Source organism: Misgurnus anguillicaudatus, chromosome 24 (genome assembly GCF_027580225.2).
Source record: "Misgurnus anguillicaudatus chromosome 24, ASM2758022v2, whole genome shotgun sequence".
NCBI lineage: Eukaryota > Metazoa > Chordata > Actinopteri > Cypriniformes > Cobitidae > Misgurnus > Misgurnus anguillicaudatus.
The window spans coordinates 29,096,772-29,117,939 of NC_073360.2; the positions used below are offsets into that span (position 1 = coordinate 29,096,772).

A 21,168-nucleotide genomic window follows, 5' to 3' on the forward strand; every position below is an offset into this window, starting at 1 on the left:
CGGTCCTCCATTGTTTAGTTATAGGTCTGGTCAGGTACTTTCTGTATACATTGAAACTTTTAAATGTTCAAATGCTATTCAATCTTGATATAAACCAGGTACCTTCTGTATTTAAGCTTATCCATGTTGCTTACTGACAGCTTAGCTTTCAACAATTAGTGTAGTACAGTAGAGCATGGGTAATATAGTAGGCTAGTATATAGTATAGCAAATATGAGCTTTTTCTAAAAGTTAAGAAAAATGTTTGTTGATGTCAGTTTCTCTAGTTTTGTTTCTTCACCTTGTTAGTTTGCTGGTTCACACACTGTATAGTCCAGTACACTGCAGAGATCAAGACAAAAGCCTGCAAAAAATAAATAAAATAGAAAATGAGTTCATTTTATTTGGCAACTGCAAGTTTATGAACCTTGGTTCACTCATGTAAAGTTTAACGAAGATAGAAAAAGCCCAAAAAATAGGCATTAACTTTTATTATTATTATTTATCCTGTGCATTTGGAAATCATGAATCAGTGCAATAATCTATGTGAAAACGTAAATGTAAATCTATTAAAAATGCATATAAAACACTAGACAACATTTTGTTAGGATTTTAACACAATAATAATACAGTATATTATCTGAATATAATATTTTATAAAAATCTATAAAATATATTTTATCAAAATATTATCTGAAAATAAATAGCGTGTTTGACCTAAATGTCAAACCAGAACAAGATACTAAATAAAAACAACAAACAACAAATAATTAAAGCCAAAAAGTCAAAGGATGTGGCCAAAGAATCTCCCTTAATGCATTTGGAAAATATCGCAGGGTTCACAGAAGTCATTGTGGACTCAGGCCAAAAGTGACATTCTTCCAAAAAACTGTAACAGTAACCGCCCCTTCTTCCTTGCGTTCTGGACCATAAACTGCATCCGAGCTCTAAACTGTGTCCAAAATCATATTCTATCTATCCGAACTACCTCTCTGATGAGTAATAACAAGAGTTTCCTCAGGAGCAGCACAGCTGTTTCCCTCAGAGAGATGAGAGAGAGAGAGAGACACTGAAAGACAGAAAGATGGAGGCAGAGGAATGTCCCAGTGCTTCCTGACCTTAAACTACCTGATTCCAGCCATCAAACCTCAGCTACCAAAAATCCTCTTGATCTCGATGAAATGCAAGCGCAATGTTTTTAATGCATGCAGTTCATCCTCATTCAGATGTTACAGTAACATATACTATTGAAAAGAAAGGTTCTGAAAGGGTTCCTTGCAGCAATGCCATTTAGAAGAACCATTTTTGGTTCCCCAAAGAACCTTTTAAAGGTGCAGTATGTCATTTTTTGAAGGATCTCTTGACAGAAATGCAAAATAATATACAAAACTATATTATCAAGGGTGTATAAAAACCTTTTATAATGAACCGTTATGTTTTTATTATCTTAGAATGAGACATTTTTATCTACACACTGAGGGTCCCCTAACATGAAGGTCACCATTTTGTGCCGCCATGTTTCTACAGAAGCCCTTAACGGACATTTTTTTTATTAAGTTGTCTCCGACGATGACATATTTGTCTAGTGGTGGCTACAGTAGCTTCTCTATTTGTTTCAAAGCGAGGGGTGAGCATTGGACTGAGCCGTTGGTTGCAATTCACAACCTCACCACTAGATGCCGCTAAAATTTACACACTGCACCTTTAAATGTAACATTACACCCTTGCTTAAAGAGTTCCTATGGTTCGATTCACGATTTTACATTTCCTTTGTGTAAGTGTGTATTAGTACATGTGAATGATATGCAAAAAGTGCAAACCCCAAAGTAAACGATGACTCGTCTCCAGCGTAAATCTCTTTTCTTGGACTACAACAAACACACGGATTGTAGGCAACAGTTTATGACAAACTTTTTTACGAAGCTGTCTCCGAAGATTGCATGTTTGTCTGGTGTTGGCTACCGTAGCTTCTCTATGCATTTTAAATGCGATGGGTGAGCAGTTAACCAAGCCATTGGTTGCAATTCGCAACCTCACCACTAGATGCCACTAAAATGTACACACTGCACCTTTAACTAAAGGTTTTAAAGAACCTTTTTTTATTTTAATTGTCTGTAGACTATTCAAAAAAGCTTTTGCGCAACAGGTTCTGTGAATGTTGAAGGTTCTTTATGCATACAGCCCAACAAATAACATCATATAAACAACAGCATAGAGGTTAACTAATTCCCCGCCAGCCTTTTTTTTTTAAAGTTGCCTGCCACCATTTTTTGTGATTTTCACAAGTACAAATATTTCAAATGAAAGAAAAGACCCTCTGCTTTCAAACAAACAATAAACAAACAATACTTTCATCCTATTTTTTTTCTCTGCTTATAAACTCTTAAATATGGGTATTTTTCTTCAAAAATATTTTTTTAGAAAAAAGCTGAAATAATTGCATTTTTGTGAAGGAATTTTGTTAATGAACAGATTCAGAACGATTATCAAAACATACACAGAGTGTAAAATTAATATATTTTTTTGCTTCAGTTTGTTAAAGCAGCACTATGTAGTTTCCATGTAAAAATGACTTACAGCTCCCCCATGTGGTTGAAAAGCGCAACAGTGCCTGGTATCAGACACTCTTCTGCAGCCAGGGGGAGGGGCAGGGCTGTGTTTCCTACCCTCCACCACCACTTTCAGAGTGTGCTTGTAGCAGCTAGGAGGCTGCTCAGGTTGCAGCAACAGTACAATTTGTTCAGTTAAAAGTTGTTCTATCACTAAAATAATTTTAGAGACATTATTTAAAGGTAAAAAACTACATAGTGTTGCTTTAATATTTTTTAAAATACATTTTTATAAAATTGGGCCATCTAGTGGATAATCACAGAATTACAGATCACCATAAAACTCATCAGGAACACGTTTTTTTTTTCATGCAAATGCTTTCTCTTAATTGACCAGAGAATTGAGTTAAATGGAGAGGTAATGGAGATTTTTGCATAAATCTCCTAATTCTCAGATTATTCTCCTGAGAGGATTTTTAAAACTGGGAATAAAATCAAGTCTGCAAAATCAGAAATCTTAGTATGAAATGTAATATTTATTTAATATCCATAACCAAATGATCTGAGTCGTGCAGTCTTACACTTTTGTTATTTTTTTTATTTCAACTAATGGATTCTGGCTGAAACTTCTGAGATGAAGCTGATCATTGAATGGCAATGGCTGAAAAACTACTGAGGCCCCTCGAGCTTAGGAAACAACAACCACTGAGCAAAACATATTTCCTTTGGGAAAACATGCAGAATAAACTGTAGTTAAAATAGAGAAAAGTGTGTGGGCATGAAACTGCTGTACAAAACAGAAGTGAAACAAGTGTGGTTTAAAGTTTCACATGTACTGTTGTTAAAAAGAGTAAGATTGAGATTGAGAGCCCAAAATGAGAATTTTCACAAACACTTAAAAGGACAAAATAGAAATAATTGAAAGAAAAACAACCTATTCTCCAACCCATATGACTGCTTTGGTCGTTCATCCATTTCACCAAATACGACAAATAGATGCATTTACTAAATTAGCACCTCTACCGGCAACAGGTGAAACTTAATATATTAGGGTATAAAATAATATTTTGTGATATATATTTTTGCTATGATGACATGTACTAGGATAAGATTTTCAATTTAAACCACCAGGATTAATTGTATTTTATTACACATTACACTATTAAGGCATTTAGGGCAAATAACGTACCCATTTATTTATTATATGATATAAACACGGCATACAAAACAGTCACAACTTTTTAAAAATTGACTTAAAATATTCCAAGTGTACCGAGGTCAAACGATCAATTTATTTAAAGAAAAGATCCAAAAGTGTTGACAATCCGCTGTAAATATCAGATCTGGACATACACTGATTCCAGGGGAGTCAGTTTGTGTTGGAAAGTGGTGGGGACAAAAGATCAGATGAAAAAACATTATAGCAAGATGGGAAAAATATTGAATAACGGCGCATCAAAAATGGACATAGCGTAGGCCAGACAACAACACGAAAATACTCTGCATAAAACCCTCAACAATGTCGACTGCACATGTAATGCAGGGTTCACATGAGACGCGATAGACGCGGCAAGCGCGAGTGATTTAAATGTTAAGTCAATGCAAAGAAGTGATTAGGCATCCTGCGGCGCGGTGAGTGCGGCGAGTTGAGCGTTGACGCGGAAAATGCGCGTGCTGAAAAATCTGAACTTCAACGGAATTCCACGCTGCGTTAACCAATCAGGACCTTGCTGAAGTAGTGACGTGATTACAGGAGCGAGCGCAGCGCGAAGTCTCAGCGGAGTAGCAGAAGCCCCTCCCATGACATAAATTTCCGCGTGAATCTCTCAAATGACTAGAATTCACGCGCGAATGAAGCGAGTGAACTCAAATGTTCAAGCGTCCAACTACGCGTGAATAGCGCGTTTTTGCCGCCTCTACCGCGGCTGGTGGGAATGCACCATAACAGTCCCTGCAACACCAGCTCAACCGAACAGTGCCAAAGCACCATACTGTAGAAAACAGCAGCATCGTTAAGACAATGACTACAATGAAATTCATTACATATTTAAAACAATACACACCATAAGCAAACAATGCAACATATGTGACCCTGGACCACAAAACCACAGGTATCGCTTAATTTTTCAGAATATTTTAACCAATTGCTTTCAAAAAGTGGTGGGGACAAAATCAGCCATTTCAAAAAGTGGTCGGGACATGTCCCCAGTGTAATTGACACCTATGACTGACTTCAAAAACTGCCGCCCTCCAGAAGAAGCGATGATACGTCATCTAAGATTGTGAAAGGCATTGGCTCTCGTGTGTCTCGTGACCGATTGCATCATTACGTTAATGAATGTGAAGCGCTATTGGCTCTTGTGACTGACTACGTCATGCTGGTTTATGTTTGAATGAGATCTGACCTTGCGTTTTGATCACAAAGTTCTTCATATAAAGTAATCGTATGGCTTCAGTTCGCAAGGTTTGCAACACGAATGGTTTGTAATACTATTATACTGTTTTATGCAATAAATACCTTTAAATATCTTTAAAACCATAAATGTTTATGAAACTGTTACTACATTTACAAATTCATAAAATAAAATGTGTCTAATCTGATAGGGCAAAAACCTTAAAATGTAACAACAGCTTGTATAAGCTACTGCCGCTACACACTAATCCCTTAATACGTCACTTTACGTCGTAATAAGGTGCTTGCACAAACGACCTATGAGGTCGTTATTTTTGGGGGACAGTCTCATTTATACAGTATACCATATTAAGAGCTCAAAGGTGTGATGTGACTACGCCTAAAATCTCACAAAAGTTTAACTTAATATGTAAAAGCACTCGTGTGTGAGCCAGGGTGGCAGTGGTGACCCATTACTGAAACCCCCTGCTGCGTTGGCAGCCACACAGCAACCGGTCCTGTGAACTAAAGCTGTGGTTCAGTCCAGACGTGAGTGCTTTGATGCAGGAGTGAAGGGCCGTGTGAGACTCTCGCTGGACTTTCTGTAAATCAGTTCAATGAGATTTCTGAGACGGGCGAAGATGGATTGGGCTCCCGGGGGTTGTAAGGAATGTTCAATTCACCATAGTTACAAGCTACCAGTTAAGCAACCTAAAGCCATGGAAAGTGCCAGAACATATAACCTTGCAAGGATACCAATCAAGAGCACAGGCACACGTGTTTTCTTTTTGATTATGTAGGTGATAATATTGATCATAAATGTTCCTGTATCATATTTTAAGCGGTAATCCTTTAACTGGATAATTCTGAGTTACGGTGCCAGGAATGTTTTAAATGTCTCAAAATGCTTGTTGGAGTGGAAAACACATACAGAGTTCTGATTCCATTCTCTCTCCATCGCCCAACAATTTACTATCACACATCTATTTTCCTGAATCCCTAATCATCCAAATCTCTTTATCACTCCAAATTCCCTGACACCTGAGGGCTATATAAAACAAATGTTTCCAATCCTCTGAACTAGTCGCTAATAATCTGCTTATCAGACTAATTCAGACGGCAAACTTCCTCTCTTGCAGCACGCTGGTGGTTGTCAGGTGCTGTGGAAAGATAAACCAGCGACGTTGCTGACTAAAGCTGATCTTGATAATATTATCTTAACCTTTTCCTTCCAGAAGTGGGCCAGGACTTTGTAACAGTATAATATTTGTTTCGCCCTTGAGAAATGAGGTGGCCAAATATTAGCTTTGATGGGTGGAAAACAGAGAATGGAAAGAACATGGGGAGGAACGCTGGAATATCACTGGCAACCTGAAAGCTTGGATGGGTGTGCAACCGACAGAGTCAATTTTAGCTACTGATATTGTCTCTGAAGGCTTTTATTGGCATTACTGCAAATACACTAGTTTGAAGGTTCAGGGTTTAACCGCAAAAACTGTGGAATGCTGTTGATCATCACAAAAAATGTAGTTTTGAATTACTTTGTGTAACATCTTAAACTTACAATCTTTAAAGTCCCCCTGTAGTTAATAATTTTATCACTTAAAACTCATCCTTGAGCATCATTATGGCTATTTAAATACTTAAAGGTGCAGTGTGTAATTTTTTAGAAGGATCTCTTGACAGAAATGGAAAATAATATATAAAACTATATTATCAGGGGTGTATAAAGACCTTTTTATGATGAACCGTTATGTGTTTATTACCTTAGAACGAGACCTTTTTATCTACATACACCGAGGGTACCCTTACATGGAAGTCGCCATTTTGTGCCACCATTTTTCTACAGAAGCCCTTAACGGACAATTTTTTTTTACTAAGTTGTCTCCGACGATGACATGTTTGTCTGGTGGTGGCTACAGTAGCTTCTCTATTTGTTTCAAAGCGAGGGGTGAGCATTGGACTGAGCCGTTGGTTACAATTCACAACCTCACCACTAGATGCCGCTAAAATTTACACACTGCACCTTTAAATGTAACATTACACCCTTGCTTAAAACCTGATAACCTGCGCGAGGGCGTGGATGTACTGAAGAGCTATTTATTTACATAATTTAAATTACTGTTAGTTTAAATGTACTTACATTAAACAACTATACATCATTAAAAAGTGTTTTGATTTAAGATTTAGTTTTTGACCTTTATTTTAATCTGAGAATCCTAGTAACAGTAATTTCTTCATTTTTGTCAGGCGTTATGAAAATGAAAAACGGTACATACCTTTAATTTGAAATATACCCCATCAGCCGCACTCATTGATAAAAATACTCCTCCGTGATCGTCATGAAAGCACTCGATAAAACAACATCTATCGGGGCTTTTAATTTAAAGTATGCATATTTGGAGAAATATTACTTCAATTTTATATGTTTACTTCAAATTTCTGCAGTGGGGGTAATATTTCACCCATTTTTATTCAAAACATGGCGATATGAGCAAGCTGGAGTCCTGTAAGCATTCACACTAAGTTTGTTTCATTCATACGTGAAGCCGGAGGGCGCTAAAGTCTGAAACTGTTTCATAATCTTTCATAGAAAGAATAAGACGTCATAGCTCAGCTCAGCAGCAGCTGTCAGTCAGACGTGAACTTGAACAGTGACCTGCAACGAGCGATCGCTGTTTTTATAATAACATGCAAATAAAGATGTTTTGATGTTTTAAAACCATGGTGACAATAAACACGATTAAGATTATATATGGTTTGTCTGTATTTTTAACGCTATGTCTGTTATTTTCATAACAGTACTGTATATTATAATGCTATGCTAAGCTAACAGCATAAATAACATAAAATTGTTTATTTTCGGTCTTATTTTATGATCCAAAGCCACATCAGATCACGCATGATTGTTTAAGCACTCGACTTTTGATGTTATAATGTGAGTTTTATTATAAATGCTTTTATTTGTAGTGTTTTGATGGTATGCTAAGCTAACGTACTAGCTGTTCTGTAAACATCTGCTGTCTGGAGATATGAGATATGTGTTTCTAGGAATAATTTTGACTGGTAAAGCTTCTTTAAGGTAAGTTTCTTTTTGTAAGAAAGGACTTTAATAAAAAGAAAGTGAATTGAGACAAAAGGAGGAAATAAAACACTAAATAGAAATTATGAGCAATTATTAATAATAATAATAATAAAATAAACATTTAGACAGCCATATCCCGGATTAAAAGTTGTTAATGACTCATCCGGATGCTTATTTAATGAGTCTGTTTAAAACACGGAGCAATAGGACAATAAACTGAAAGGATGTTGTGAGATATAAATAAACAAACATTAGCTTAGCATTTTTGCTGTTTTCTCTAAATAAATTTACATGATATGTGTCTAAAAAACATTTCATAAAATACAGAGTTTTAGAGGTATCATCTTCAGATTTAAAACAGAACATGGTCAGACCTGTGGCTTTAACTGCAGAGCATTTCTAGATTGCTCCAAGGCCAATTTCATTTAGATTTTCATAACAATATTTCATACATGTTTGGTGGAGTTTATAAAAAAGTATAATTTAAGCTCTCTATAACAACTTTTTTCATTATGACAGTAACTAATGTTCACCTCTTAATAAACTTCCAAGTGTCTGCTTTCAAATGAGACCAAACTTATGCTTTTAGTGCAAAGACTTCATAAACTGTATCTATTTTAGTTTGGCTATGACAGTTTTTGTGGGGGGGTTCGGAAAATGGAATGAGGGCTAACAGGTTAAAGAGTTCCTATGGTTTGATTCACGATTTTACATTTCCTTTGGTGTGTAAGTGTGTATTAGTACATGTGAATGATATGCAAAAAGTGCAAACCCCAAAGTAAACAATGACGCAAGTTATCGTCTCAAGCGTAAATCTTTTTTCTTGGACTACAACAAACATACGGATTGTAGGCAACAGTTTATGATAGGATTGATGATGTAGACAAGACCGACATTATCATAATTCCTCCCGCTTCAGACTCACAGCCTGCAAGTTAACTCCTGTTAGCGTTGCATTGTGACCGAAGCTTTTAAACATGGTAAGGAGCATCACATTTCCGACTGATGATTCAGGCCAATCACAACGTACAAATTAGCTGGCCAATCAGAGACACAGCGCTTTTCAAAACGATGAGTTTTGTACAAAATCAATGCGTTTGAGGAAATCAGTATATCTGAAGCTACAAAAATGTACGGTATGTGGAAAATAATGTGTTTTAAATACTTTTTTTTTCGTGAAAATGAAGACAGAAAATGTTGGTTCTTGTCACATGACCTGCGGTGCGCTTGCGGCATTTTGAAAAGTTAAAAAAAAATTTAACTCGATGCGGTGCGTAAGCGCCTGGAAAAAAACAAGCGCGTCGCTTCCATTATAAGCACACACCACACGCCTACATTTTAAATAAGCGCACAAAAGACGCGAAATGTGACCCTTATGCCTCGTTTGGGATCGTTTAAAGCCCTTTGAAGCTGCATTAAAACTAATTTAACTGCATTGAAACTGTAAACTGTTATGGTCCACTAAAGTCCACTATATAGAGAAAAATCCTGGAATATTTTCCTTAAAAAAACGTAATTTCTTCTCGACTGAACAAAGAAAGACATCAACATCGTAAATTATTTGGATTTTTTATGAATGTGGAATATTCATATATATAATAGCGACTTTGTCGCTATGTGTCGCCCCCTCTCTTTCAGTGAGGTCTTAGGAGGTGTTCCTAATTCTGGTTGTCCTAGTAACCATATGATATGAACCAATAAGTAACCGTTCTCACAGTAAATTTTGCCTGAAAGTCGATCATCATTTGCATGAAATTGAACTTTGTCACGCCATTTCCTGTTGCTAACGGTCACTGTCACACGTGTAGACGGAAGTCGGCAAGCTTTCATTGAAATTAATGAAATTGTGCTGCTCCGCTGTTGCTATTTGCTGGCGGTGTGCATGCAGCATAAGTGTGCTCACACAGGTATCTGATCACGTCTCAAACCCAACGGCCATCTGGAGAGAAGATTCCTAATCACAATCAGACATGAAGACCACCATCCAGTCCTGGATAGCTGAACCCTTCATGTAATGCATATAATCACATACGAACACTTCTGCCACTTGCCCCACCACAAACCACTGTACAGCTGCGTGCGGGACGCTTAAACAAACAAAGCGATGTTTTGACAGAGCCAGTGTTTATTCCACTTAAGGTAATCAACTTACGAATGGTTTACTTATAGTTGATTCTGCACATTATACTGGGACAGGAAAACATAGTTAAGAAGTAAACCAATTAAACACTTCGCCTTTAAGTAAATTTCCTTTCCAGTTTGTTATGATCATGGATTGGTGGTGCTAGGGGTTCGAATCCCACGAAGCACACAAATGCATACATGTAAATATAATCTTGTTAACACTAGCCAACATATAATTGATTCATTCTGAGCAAATAAAATATTTATATGCTGGCATAACCGGTCAGGTCGAATCTAGAGTTACAGTATACATGGACAGATTTACATTTCAAGTCGGGAACGTTTCCTAAAATGTTATTTTATACTTTTGTATAGCTCGGAGTTAAAGGCATTTTAACACCTTACTTTACAGAGCCATACTCATACAGTAAAAGAAACAATTCGGCACTCGTGTGTAAATCTAATCAGACTTCCACTGCGAGCCGCAGACGAGCTTAATTAATTCCAGAACTGTTGCCTTCACGTAATGCTCGGACGTGGGGAAGAGATGGAGGGAACTGAAGAGAGAGGTGGCGCGCTAATGAAAGGTCACCTGAGATGCACGACCACGCTGCCAGCGTCAGAAACACACACATAGCAATTTTATGGTCAATTGAGCCATGCATCTGGACTCATACATCACTGAGGCGTGCAGCAGAACTTTGTGCCAGATCCGAAACACACACACACACACATTATTAAACAACACACACATATTCAGAATCGAGTTAACAAGAACATTTCCACATTCACCTGCATATATAACAGGACGTGCAGTAAGCAGATGTACACAGCCAGGTAAAATAAGCCCACCTGCATCCTGATCAACTCTTAAACTTTAAACTGTTAACCTACCTGTTACTCATAGGTACTGTAGAGAGTGACACTATGCTAAGGTCATAGGTTCAAGACCTGTTTCAAAACAGTCCAGCATTTGGGTTGAAACAACCTAGTATAGGTTAATATATTACCTAACTATGGGATTTTTTTAGGGTTTACACTACAGTATATGAAGAGCTCAGATGCAAAACCCTCTAATTGTGCGTTCGCACCAGACGCAGAAGAGGCAGCAAGCACGCGTGATTTACATGTTAAGTCAATGTAAAGACGCAAGTAGGCATCCTGCGGCGTGGTTAACCAATCAGGAGCTTGCTCTAGTAGTGACGTGATTATATAAGCGAGCGGAGATACAGAAGCCCCTCCCATGACGTGAATTTCCACGTGAATGTCTCGAATGACTAGAATTTCATGCACGGATTTCACGCGTGAATGTTCAAGCGTCCAACTACGCGCGAATAGCGAGTTTTTGCCGCCTCTACCGCGTCTGGTGTGAACGCACAGTAAGTGTGTCTGACATATTTTCTTGTAAATAAGCATTTTCATACAGACTCAGGTTCAGTTATTTCACTTTAATGGCAATGAAACGGTTATTAGTCAGAAATTGAAATGCTTCATTTTCACAAATTTCACTTCGGTACATGTATTTTCGTAAACCTCCTTTAATCGAGTTAAAAACCTTTTGCACCAACTTGTATTTGCACCAATGTACATCCAATTATTTTTCTTTGTGCACTTAGTGGACTTTGCTAAACATTTGTCATGTGTTTTATAGATTTTCCAACAAACTATTTCTGAACTGCCTGAGTCCAGGATTAAGCAGGGTTTAAAGCAAAAGTATATGATGAACGTATAATACGTGCAGAGAGCATTCGGTCAACTTAATTATCAAATTTTTGATAAAGGTGGCATTTAGGAGCATATGAGCTCTTCATATACTGTATTTATAGATTACAAGGGCTGGGACGATAAATCATGCAATTCTGCTTGTAATGCTTCTTAATGAATTACGGTGAAATGCCGCTACATCCAAAACCCAGAGGGCGCTCTCGTGCAGAAACTCATATGCGCCACAGAAAAAGTACCATTTACACATGCAGATCCACAAAATATGCCTGTAAGCATATTTATATTGCTGTTCATTAAACCTTTTTAGGTATTTTCATGATAATAAAGAATATTTATAATAATTATGTTTGACGAGGGTTGCTTTTTCAAAAGCATGTTATAAACGACTCAAACTCATAGTGATTTTAGATTGATAAGGACTTAAACGTGATCAAAGAGCCGTAATACATGAAAGAGCTGTGCATAATTCATGCAATAATTTAATGTGATTCCCAGCTATATATACAGTGAGGAAAATAAGTATTCACAATGTATGATTTTTTTAACTATTTATTTGTATGATACAGCTGCAAATAAGTATTTGAACACCTGAGAAAATCAAAGTTAATATTTGGTACAGTAGCCTTTGTTTGCAATTAAAGAGGTCAAACGTTTCCTGCAGTTTTTCACCAGGTTTGCACACACTGCAGGAGGGATTTTGACCCACTCCTCCACACAGATCTTCTCTAGATCAGTCAGGTTTCTGGCCTGTTGCTGAGAAACATGGAGTTTGAGCTCCCTCCAAAGATTCTTTATTGGGTTTGGTCTGGAGACTGGCTAGGCCACGCCAGAACCTTGATATGCTTCTTACAGAGCCACTCCTTGGTTATCCTGGCTGTGTGTTTCGGGTCATTGTAATGTTGGAATACCCAGCCTCGACCAATCTTCAATGCTCTGTCTGAGGGAAGGAGGTTGTTCCCCAAAATCTCATAATACATGGCCCCGGTCATCCTCTCCTTAATAAAGTGCAGTCACCCTGTCCCATGTGCAGAAAAACACCCCCAAAGCATGATGCTACCACCCCGATGCTTTACAATAGGGATGGTGTTTTTGGGATGGCACTCATCATTCTTCTTCCTCCAAACACATTTAGTGGAATTATGACCAAAACATTCTATTTTGGTCTCATCTGACCACATGACTTTCTCCCATGACTCCTCTGGATCATTCAAATGGTCATTGGCAAACTTAAGACGGGCCTGGACATGTGCTGGTTTAAGCAGGGGAACATTCCGTGCCATGCATGATTTCAAACCATGACATCTTAGTGTATTACCAACAGTAACCTTGGAAACGGTGGTCCCAGCTCTTTTCAGCTCATTGACCAGCTTCTCCTGTGTAGTTCTGGGCTGATTTCTCACCTTTCTTACGGTCATTGAGACCCCACGAGGTGAGATCTTGCATGGAGCCCAGTCCGCGGGAGATTGACAGTCATGTTTAGCTTCTTCCATTTTCTAATGATTGCTCCAACAGTTGACCTTTTTCACCAAGCTGCTTGGCAATTTCCACGTAGCCATTTCCAGCCCTGTGGAGGTGTACAATTTTGTCTCTATAGTGTCTTTGGACAGCTCTTTGGTCTTGGCCATGTTAGTAGTTGGATTCTTACTGATTGTATGGGGTGGACAGGTGTCTTTATGCAGCTAACGACCTCAAACAATTTAGGATAATAAATGGAGTTGAGGTGGACATTTTAAAGACAGACTAACAGATCTTTGAAGATCAGAATTCTAGCTGATAGACCGGTGTTCAAATACCCATTTGCAGCTGTATCACACAAATACATAGTCAAAAAAATCATACGTTGTGATTTCTGGATTTTTTTTAAGATTATGTCTCTCACAGTGGACATGCACCTACAATGACAATTTCAGAAACCTTCATGATTTCTAAGTGGGAGAACTTGCAAAATAGCAGGGTGTTCAAATACTTATTTTCCTCACTGTATTACAGTATATGCTAATGTAGTGTAACCGTCAATCAATCATACCTCAGTTACAAAAGCCAAGACGTCCAGAGTCCTAATGTAACCAAACCGATAAAGTGCCATTAAAAGAAAACATCTCAGCATTTCCCACCCGGCAGAATCAGCCCTGCAAGACATGAGACACATTACTAACTGAAAATAAATGATGACATGCATGTTTACTATTAGGGCTGCACGATTTTGACGAAAACCATAACTTTCGATGATTCACCTTGAAATTGTAATTGCGATTGTTATTGACGATTAATATATTTTTACATTGAAGTTTTGATCTGATTTACCACTGTAATTGGTGCCCAAACACACAGAAATGGCACGATTTTTGGCGATTATGTAATTGTCTCACCCGTTACTGTAATCCCGATTAATCTTTCGATTAATTGTGCAGCCCTATTTACTATAGACATACAATGGATAGATGAGACATACCTCTGGTCCATAATGAACCCAAGGGATGTCAGGGAAAGTAATACATAAACGGTCATCAGGATTACAGCCATCTCAGAGAGTATCTACAGGACAAATAAACGGTATACAGTCGTGACATCACAGTAATACTCTTTTTGTTTTATAAATTAAATATGATCTCTGAATAAAATGAATCTAACAAATGTAAGCAGCAGGACAGTAAAATTACATCCAGAAGGCAAACATTAACAGCAGTCTGAATGTTCACACCTCTATGGCCAGATTTACACTGAGCAAAATATAATCATAATCTGTTCATAATTTAAACCTTAACATATGGAACGGTGTTAATGAAGTTTATTTGGCCTTGCTAACCCACATTACTGAGCAGTGTTCAAGTCAAGTAAGTGACCTCATAACTTTCTAATATGACACCGGCGAATAATTACCAACTTTTCCCTGTGTGACACCAGACAGGATCCAGATCCCAGACCTCAGCCCTAAAGAGCTAGCTCATTTTTCACAATTAAAAAAAGGAGGAAAAAGTCTGTTTTGATTTGTTAATTTTTTAAGCCTTTTCATATCCAGTTTCAATAAAAACAGAGCAAGAGGGCAGGAGAAACAATTAGCATTTTTGCTACAGTAGACTGGACAGCAGCTAAACTTGTTAGTAGAAGAAGATGCAAATACAAACAATTTGTACGTTATTTATTGCCAAGCCCACAAGAGATTTGATATTTTTCTTGGATGCAAAAGGGGCTGAGAAATTGGTCAGCTTGCCTCTCTAAGGATTTGTATTGGTTGTATACAGTTGTTTTATTGGCCGGCGTAGCTTAGGAGAGATATCCAGGGGACACTTCTCCGAAAGCCACAACTAAGGGAGAACCGCAGAGGTAGAAACCATGAGAAAACAGACCGTTGCATTTCATTGGGGAGGCAGGGTGGGGCGGCACATTTCGGCTAACCAAAAGTATGCCTGGGGAACGTAGACTTCCAAGGACAACGGACAAGGGTAACAGAACATAAAGGGGGGAGATGAAAAATAATAGACAAAGTTTACTTAAAAGTAGCCTGTCTGTGTTCAACAAGCCCAAGGCCTTATTATTAGAGAAACGTTTAAGTTAATGAAAGAGGGACTGAGGTTGATAGTAGCATTAACCATACGCCAAATTAAAGACGCCGTAGATGACAATGAAAGATGAGGTACAGATGATGGCCTTGGTGTTTCAGTGGTACACACTTCTGGAAGACTACAAAGAAAATCTAATGTGGATTTAAGTTACCCACCGCTTGTTCTGTTAACAAGTTGTCATAGACACCCAGCAGAAGTAAGAAGTGTAGGAATACGTAGGCTTGCAACACAGGGGACCATTCGGGAGCATAGGGCTTTTCTTCTCCTGTAATCTGTTTGGAAAAAAGCACATTTTTCATTTTTAGACAAAGATGTTAGGCCAATGTATTATGTAAAAAAAATAGATAACATCGCTTTTACCACAGAAGACTCGGACACCAATATATAGCAAAGTAAAAATGACTTTATCTACATGGACAAGAATTTTCTTCAGATTATTGTAAGTGAATGCATTAACCTGAGTGGCATAACTCAACAACATAGTAACCATGAATAATATCAGAATAAAATCTAATTTGTTATTATGTAATAAAGTACATATACAGTACTGTGCAAAAGTCTCAAGCCACCACCACCACCAGACCTGCTGTTTTAGAAGTTTTAATGTCCATCTATATTTACTTTTCAATTTATTTTATTAAGATACAAACAGAAAATACAGGAAATATGTAAAAAAAAAAAATTTTTTAATTTTCAGGACTAAATGTCTTCTTTAGGCATCGTCTGTGTTTAGTGTGACCTCTCTTGGCATTAAACACATCTTGAGCGTTTTTGAGCAGAATGAAGTAAAAAGACTATTTCTTTAAAATTAGGATTTAATTTTATTTAGGTTTAATGCTGTGTTCACACCAGCCATGGTAGAGGCGTCAAGCACGAGTGATTTCAATGTTAAGTCAATGTAAAGACGCGTTGACATGCGTCTGGAGGTCTCGTGACGCGAATGAGGCATTTAGCGCGGCGGCATTACTGTGGGTTCAAACCAGACGCGAGTTCAACAATTTGCGCGAGTAGAAAGTCAATGCAAAGACGCAATCAGACGTGTCCTCGCGTGGGGCGATGCGAATGACGTGATATGGGCTGCACGTTTACTGCGAAAACAAGTGCTATTCACCTCAAACGCGTCTTCACCCAAGTTGAAAAATCCCGCAAATAATCTAGAGCGAGTAACGCGATGCCCCGCGTTTGGTGTGTACGTAGCATTTCTGTGGGTTCACACCAGATGCGTGTTCAACAATTTGCGAGAGTAGAAAGTTAATGCAAAGATGCAATCAGACGCGATCAGATGCGTCCTCGCGTGGGGTGATGCAAATTACGCGATATGGGCGGCACGTTTGCTGCAAAAACACGCGCTATTCACCTCAAACGCGTCAGTTGAAAATATACAACTCGAGCGAAAAATTTGCATGGCACAAAGTTAAATCCCGTGAGTGATCTAGAGCGAGTAACGCGATGCCCCGCGTTTGGTGTGTACGTAGCATTACTGTGGGTTCACACCAGATGCGAGTTCAACAATTTGCGCGAGTGGAAAGTTAATGCAAAGATGCAATCAGATGCGATCAGATGCGTCCTCGCGTGGGGCGATGCGAATGATGCGATATGGGCGGCGCGTTTGCTGCGAAAACACACGCCTCAAACGCGTCTTCACCAAGTTGAAACTATTCAACTTGAGCGAAAAATTCGCATGACACGAAGTTAAATCCCGCGAGTAATCTAGAGCGAGTAACGCGATGCCCCATGTTTGTTGTGTACGTAGCATTACTGTGGGTTCACACCAGACGCGAGTTCAACGATTTGCGCGAGTAGAAAGTCAATGCAAAGACACGATCAGACGCGTCCTCACGTGGGCCGATGCGAATGACGCGATATGGGCACGTGTTTGCCGCGAAAACAAGCGCTATTCGCCTCAAACGCGTCTTCGCCCAAGTGGAAATATTCAACTCGAGCAAAAAATGTGCATGACACGAAGTTAAATCCCGCGAGTAATCTAAAGCGAGTAACGTGATGCCCTGTGTTTGGTTTGTATGTAGCATTACTGTGGGTTCACACCAGACGCGAGTTCAACGATTTGCGCGAGTAGAAAGTCAATGCAAAGACACGATCAGATGTGCCCTCGCGTGCGGCAATGCGAATGATGCGATATGGGCGGCGCGTTTGCTGTGAAAACACATGCTATTCGCCTCAAATGCATCTTCGCCAAGTTGAAAATATTCGACTCGAGCAGAAAATTTGCATGACATGAAGTTAAATCCCGCGAGTAATCTAGAGCGAGTAACGCGATGCCCCACGTTTGGTGTGTACACAGCATTACTGTGGGTTCACACCAGACGCGAGTCCAATTATTTGCGCGAGTAGAAAGTCAATGCAAAGACGCGATCAGACGTGTCCTCAGGTGAAGCGATGCAAATGACGAGATATTGGCAGCGCGTTTGCCCCGGGAAAACACACGCTTTTTGCCTCAAGCGCGTCTTCGCCAAGTTGAAAATATTCAACTTGAGCGAAAAATTTGCATGACACGAAGTTAAATCCTGTGAGTAATCTAGAGTGAGTAACGCGATGCCCCGCGTTTGGTGTGTACGTAGCATTACTGTGGGTTCACACCAGATGGGAGTCCAATGATTTGCGCGAGTAGAAAGTCAATGCAAAGACGCGATCAGACGTGTCCTCACGTGGGCCGATGCGAATGACGCGATATGGGCAGCACGTTTGCTGCGAAAACAAGCGCTATTCGCCTCAAATGCGTCTTCGCCCAAGTGGAAATATTCAACTCGAGCGAAAAATGTGCATGACAAGAAGTTAAATCCCACATGTCTAGTTCATGCGAATGACGCAAATTGAGCTTTGCTGCGGGAAACGCGCGAGTTGAAAAATCTAAACTTTGGCTTGCTCTAGTAGTGATGTAATTACAGGAAGTGAGCGGAGTCACAGAACCCTCTCCCATAACGCAAATTTCTGCGTGAGTGTCTCGATGACTAAAATTCACATGCGGCTTTAACGCACGAATGAAGCGAGTACACTCAAAATGTTCAAGCGTCCAACTACGCGCGGTAGACGCCTATTTAACGCCTTAAATGCGTCTGGTGTGAACCCACAATAAGAGATCCTGCAGTTTCCTGCTACTGCTCAATACATTTCCTGTATCTTCTGGATGTATTCTATTAAAGAAACTAAGAAGCAATTATATATGATCACTATAACATTGCAAAAAAAACAAATCTAATTGTGGCTTGGTGGTCCGAGACTTTTGCACAGTACTGTACACACACACACACACACACACACACACACCCACACACACACACGTATTCTGGTTTTCATGTTTTGTGGGGACAGTCCATAGACATAATGCATTTTATACCGTACAAACTGTATATTCTATTCCCCTTACCTACCCCATTCCCTAACCCCAACCATCACAGAAAACTTTCTGATACTTCACATTTTCAAGAAACATCATTTTGTTTGATTTATAAGCTTGTTTCCTCATGGGGACATCAAAATGTCCCCACAAGGTCACAAAAACACTGGTATTCCTATCATTGTGGGGACAATTGGTCCTCACAACGTGATAATTACCAGGTACACACACACACACACACACACACATATATATATATATGAGCTATACAATAATTCAACCTAAAACCACAGTACATTAGACAACTGCATCACTCTTTGGATTGCGACCTAACATAACATTTCTCCATACATCACAGTTTTTTCATACATGATTCATTAAGAATTTGACCAGCATTGATTTTTTAAGCATTCCTGAGTTTTAGCTCCAGTCATGTGTGGGTTTTCCTCACACCAGAAACTCTGGTGGCTCCACCAACACGGCGTTCTGCTTTCCCTCAGAAATCAACACATCCAACCCGGCCTGCCTCCCTCACGCCCGCTTCTCCACAGGAGAAACAACAGGCACACCCTAGTCTTCATCACCATGGTCCTTTCAAGATATTTCTGTCAAATTCCTACACTCTCCACATGCTTAGGATCACCAGGGCTCACTTTGAGGTGGCTTTAATTGTAATATTGTGACTGAAACTGAGAAAGGAAAGAGAGAGAGAGTGTGTGAAACTGTTATGTGGCACAGTCAGACATTTTCAAAGCAAACCGCCGTTCTCATGATGAGAAGACATCAAAACCACCTTGTTGCAGGCCGACTGTTTGATCCGGCCCAAAGAAAGCTTGCGAGTGAAAATAAGACTATTGTTCTTTGGTCCGCAAAAGGCTGTTAAGACCAATTTGGCATCAGCACACACTTGTAAAGACTGTCTGAAACGTGAGTCTGTTTTTATATGAGAACTCAGTGAGTCATTTGGGAAATTTTATTTTCATGCTTCAAAAGCTGCAGGTAGTAAATGACCAGAAAGTTGATTTCTGACAAGTAAGTTCCCAATTTAAGATGATGTATAAAGTATTTGTGAATTTTAGAAATAATAACCGTTTCCCAAATCATCCCCTTGCTGCCACTGGCCAAACAAACAGGTAGAGATAACTCACTTTGAAAATCTACGAAAAAACTACAGTGCGTAATCATACAGAGACTTGAAATGCTTGTTATAATCAATAGTCTGAGCTCGGGCTGGACAATAATTCGATATCAATATATTTTGCTATATTTTATAGTTTTTTTCAATAACTGTGATATGGTGATTCGATATACATTACAGTGTCCCGTGGCCGTTTACATGTCACATCTAAAAACACGCGTTAAATGCGGGTCAAGGTGCTTCTTCCTTCCAAAGCGTGCTACGGTAACATTGTAACATTATATAGCCTACTACCATTCAAAAGTTTTAGGGTCACTTTCACTTAAGCTATTTATTAATATTTTTCCCACACATTAATAGCTAACTGATCATCAATACTTTGACTAAAGAAATCCATTAGTTTGAGACCCCTGCATTACAGCATTTATCACTGACTGTTTTAAAGTCTTTATGTTTATTTGTCAGTGAGTTTACATTTAATTTTGTATGGAGACTAAACTCATTCCCCGCCAGCCGTTTTTTTAAAGTTGTCCGCTAGCATTTTTTGTGTTTTTCACAAAAGTTCACAAAATGCCTTCTAGGAACATTTTCTTCTAAAAATATATAAACATACAAATATATCAAATGAAAGAAAGACCCTCTGCTTTTAAATAAACAAACAAAATGGGGGGGGGGATGTTTAATCCTATCTATATTGTTTTCTCTGCTTATAAACTCTTAAATATAGGTATTTTTCTTTGAAAAATACAATTTTTATGAAAAAGCTAAAAATTATTGCATTTTTGTAAAGGAATTTTGTTAGAGATCAGATTCAGAACGATTATCAAAACATACACAGAGTTTAAAATTAGTAAATAATTTTTCAGTGGATAAACACGGTATTACATATTAACATAAAAACTCATCAGTAACACGTTTTTTTCCATGCAAATTTTTTCTCTTAATTGACGAGATAACTCGTCAATGATGGGGAAAGAGTTAAAGATGAACATTCATTTATTTATACAATTTTTTTTATTATTATATTGTTTTATAGGAGGAGGCTTTATAGACTTTCCAAATGTTTGTAAGTACATTTGTTCAGATGTTTGTAAGTACAGACATTCATTGTGGGCATTCTTTGCAGTTTATCACAAGGCTTTTTTAACATTCATTCCGCTATCAGATTTATACTGTACCAACCAAAATTTAGCAGTATATGGGCACTATAAATTATTGCCATATCGTCCAGCCCATATATGAGCTATAGTCAATTTCT

The 21,168-nt window shown here is 38.5% G+C and overlaps 1 protein-coding gene across 1 annotated transcript in view; it reads right to left on the minus strand.

Moving 5' to 3' along the window:
• Positions 1 to 258: 258 nt before the first annotated feature.
• Positions 259 to 21,168, minus strand: part of agmo (alkylglycerol monooxygenase) — a 68,168-nt gene continuing 47,258 nt past the window's right edge. Inside the window, exons 10-13 of the mRNA XM_055197006.2 lie at positions 15,573 to 15,689; positions 14,307 to 14,389; positions 13,881 to 13,983; positions 259 to 343 (exon numbers count right to left, since the gene is read on the minus strand). Coding sequence (XP_055052981.2) covers positions 263 to 343; positions 13,881 to 13,983; positions 14,307 to 14,389; positions 15,573 to 15,689 — 384 coding nt within the window. The 3' untranslated portion in view covers positions 259 to 262. The remainder of the gene's footprint in view (positions 344 to 13,880; positions 13,984 to 14,306; positions 14,390 to 15,572; positions 15,690 to 21,168) is intronic.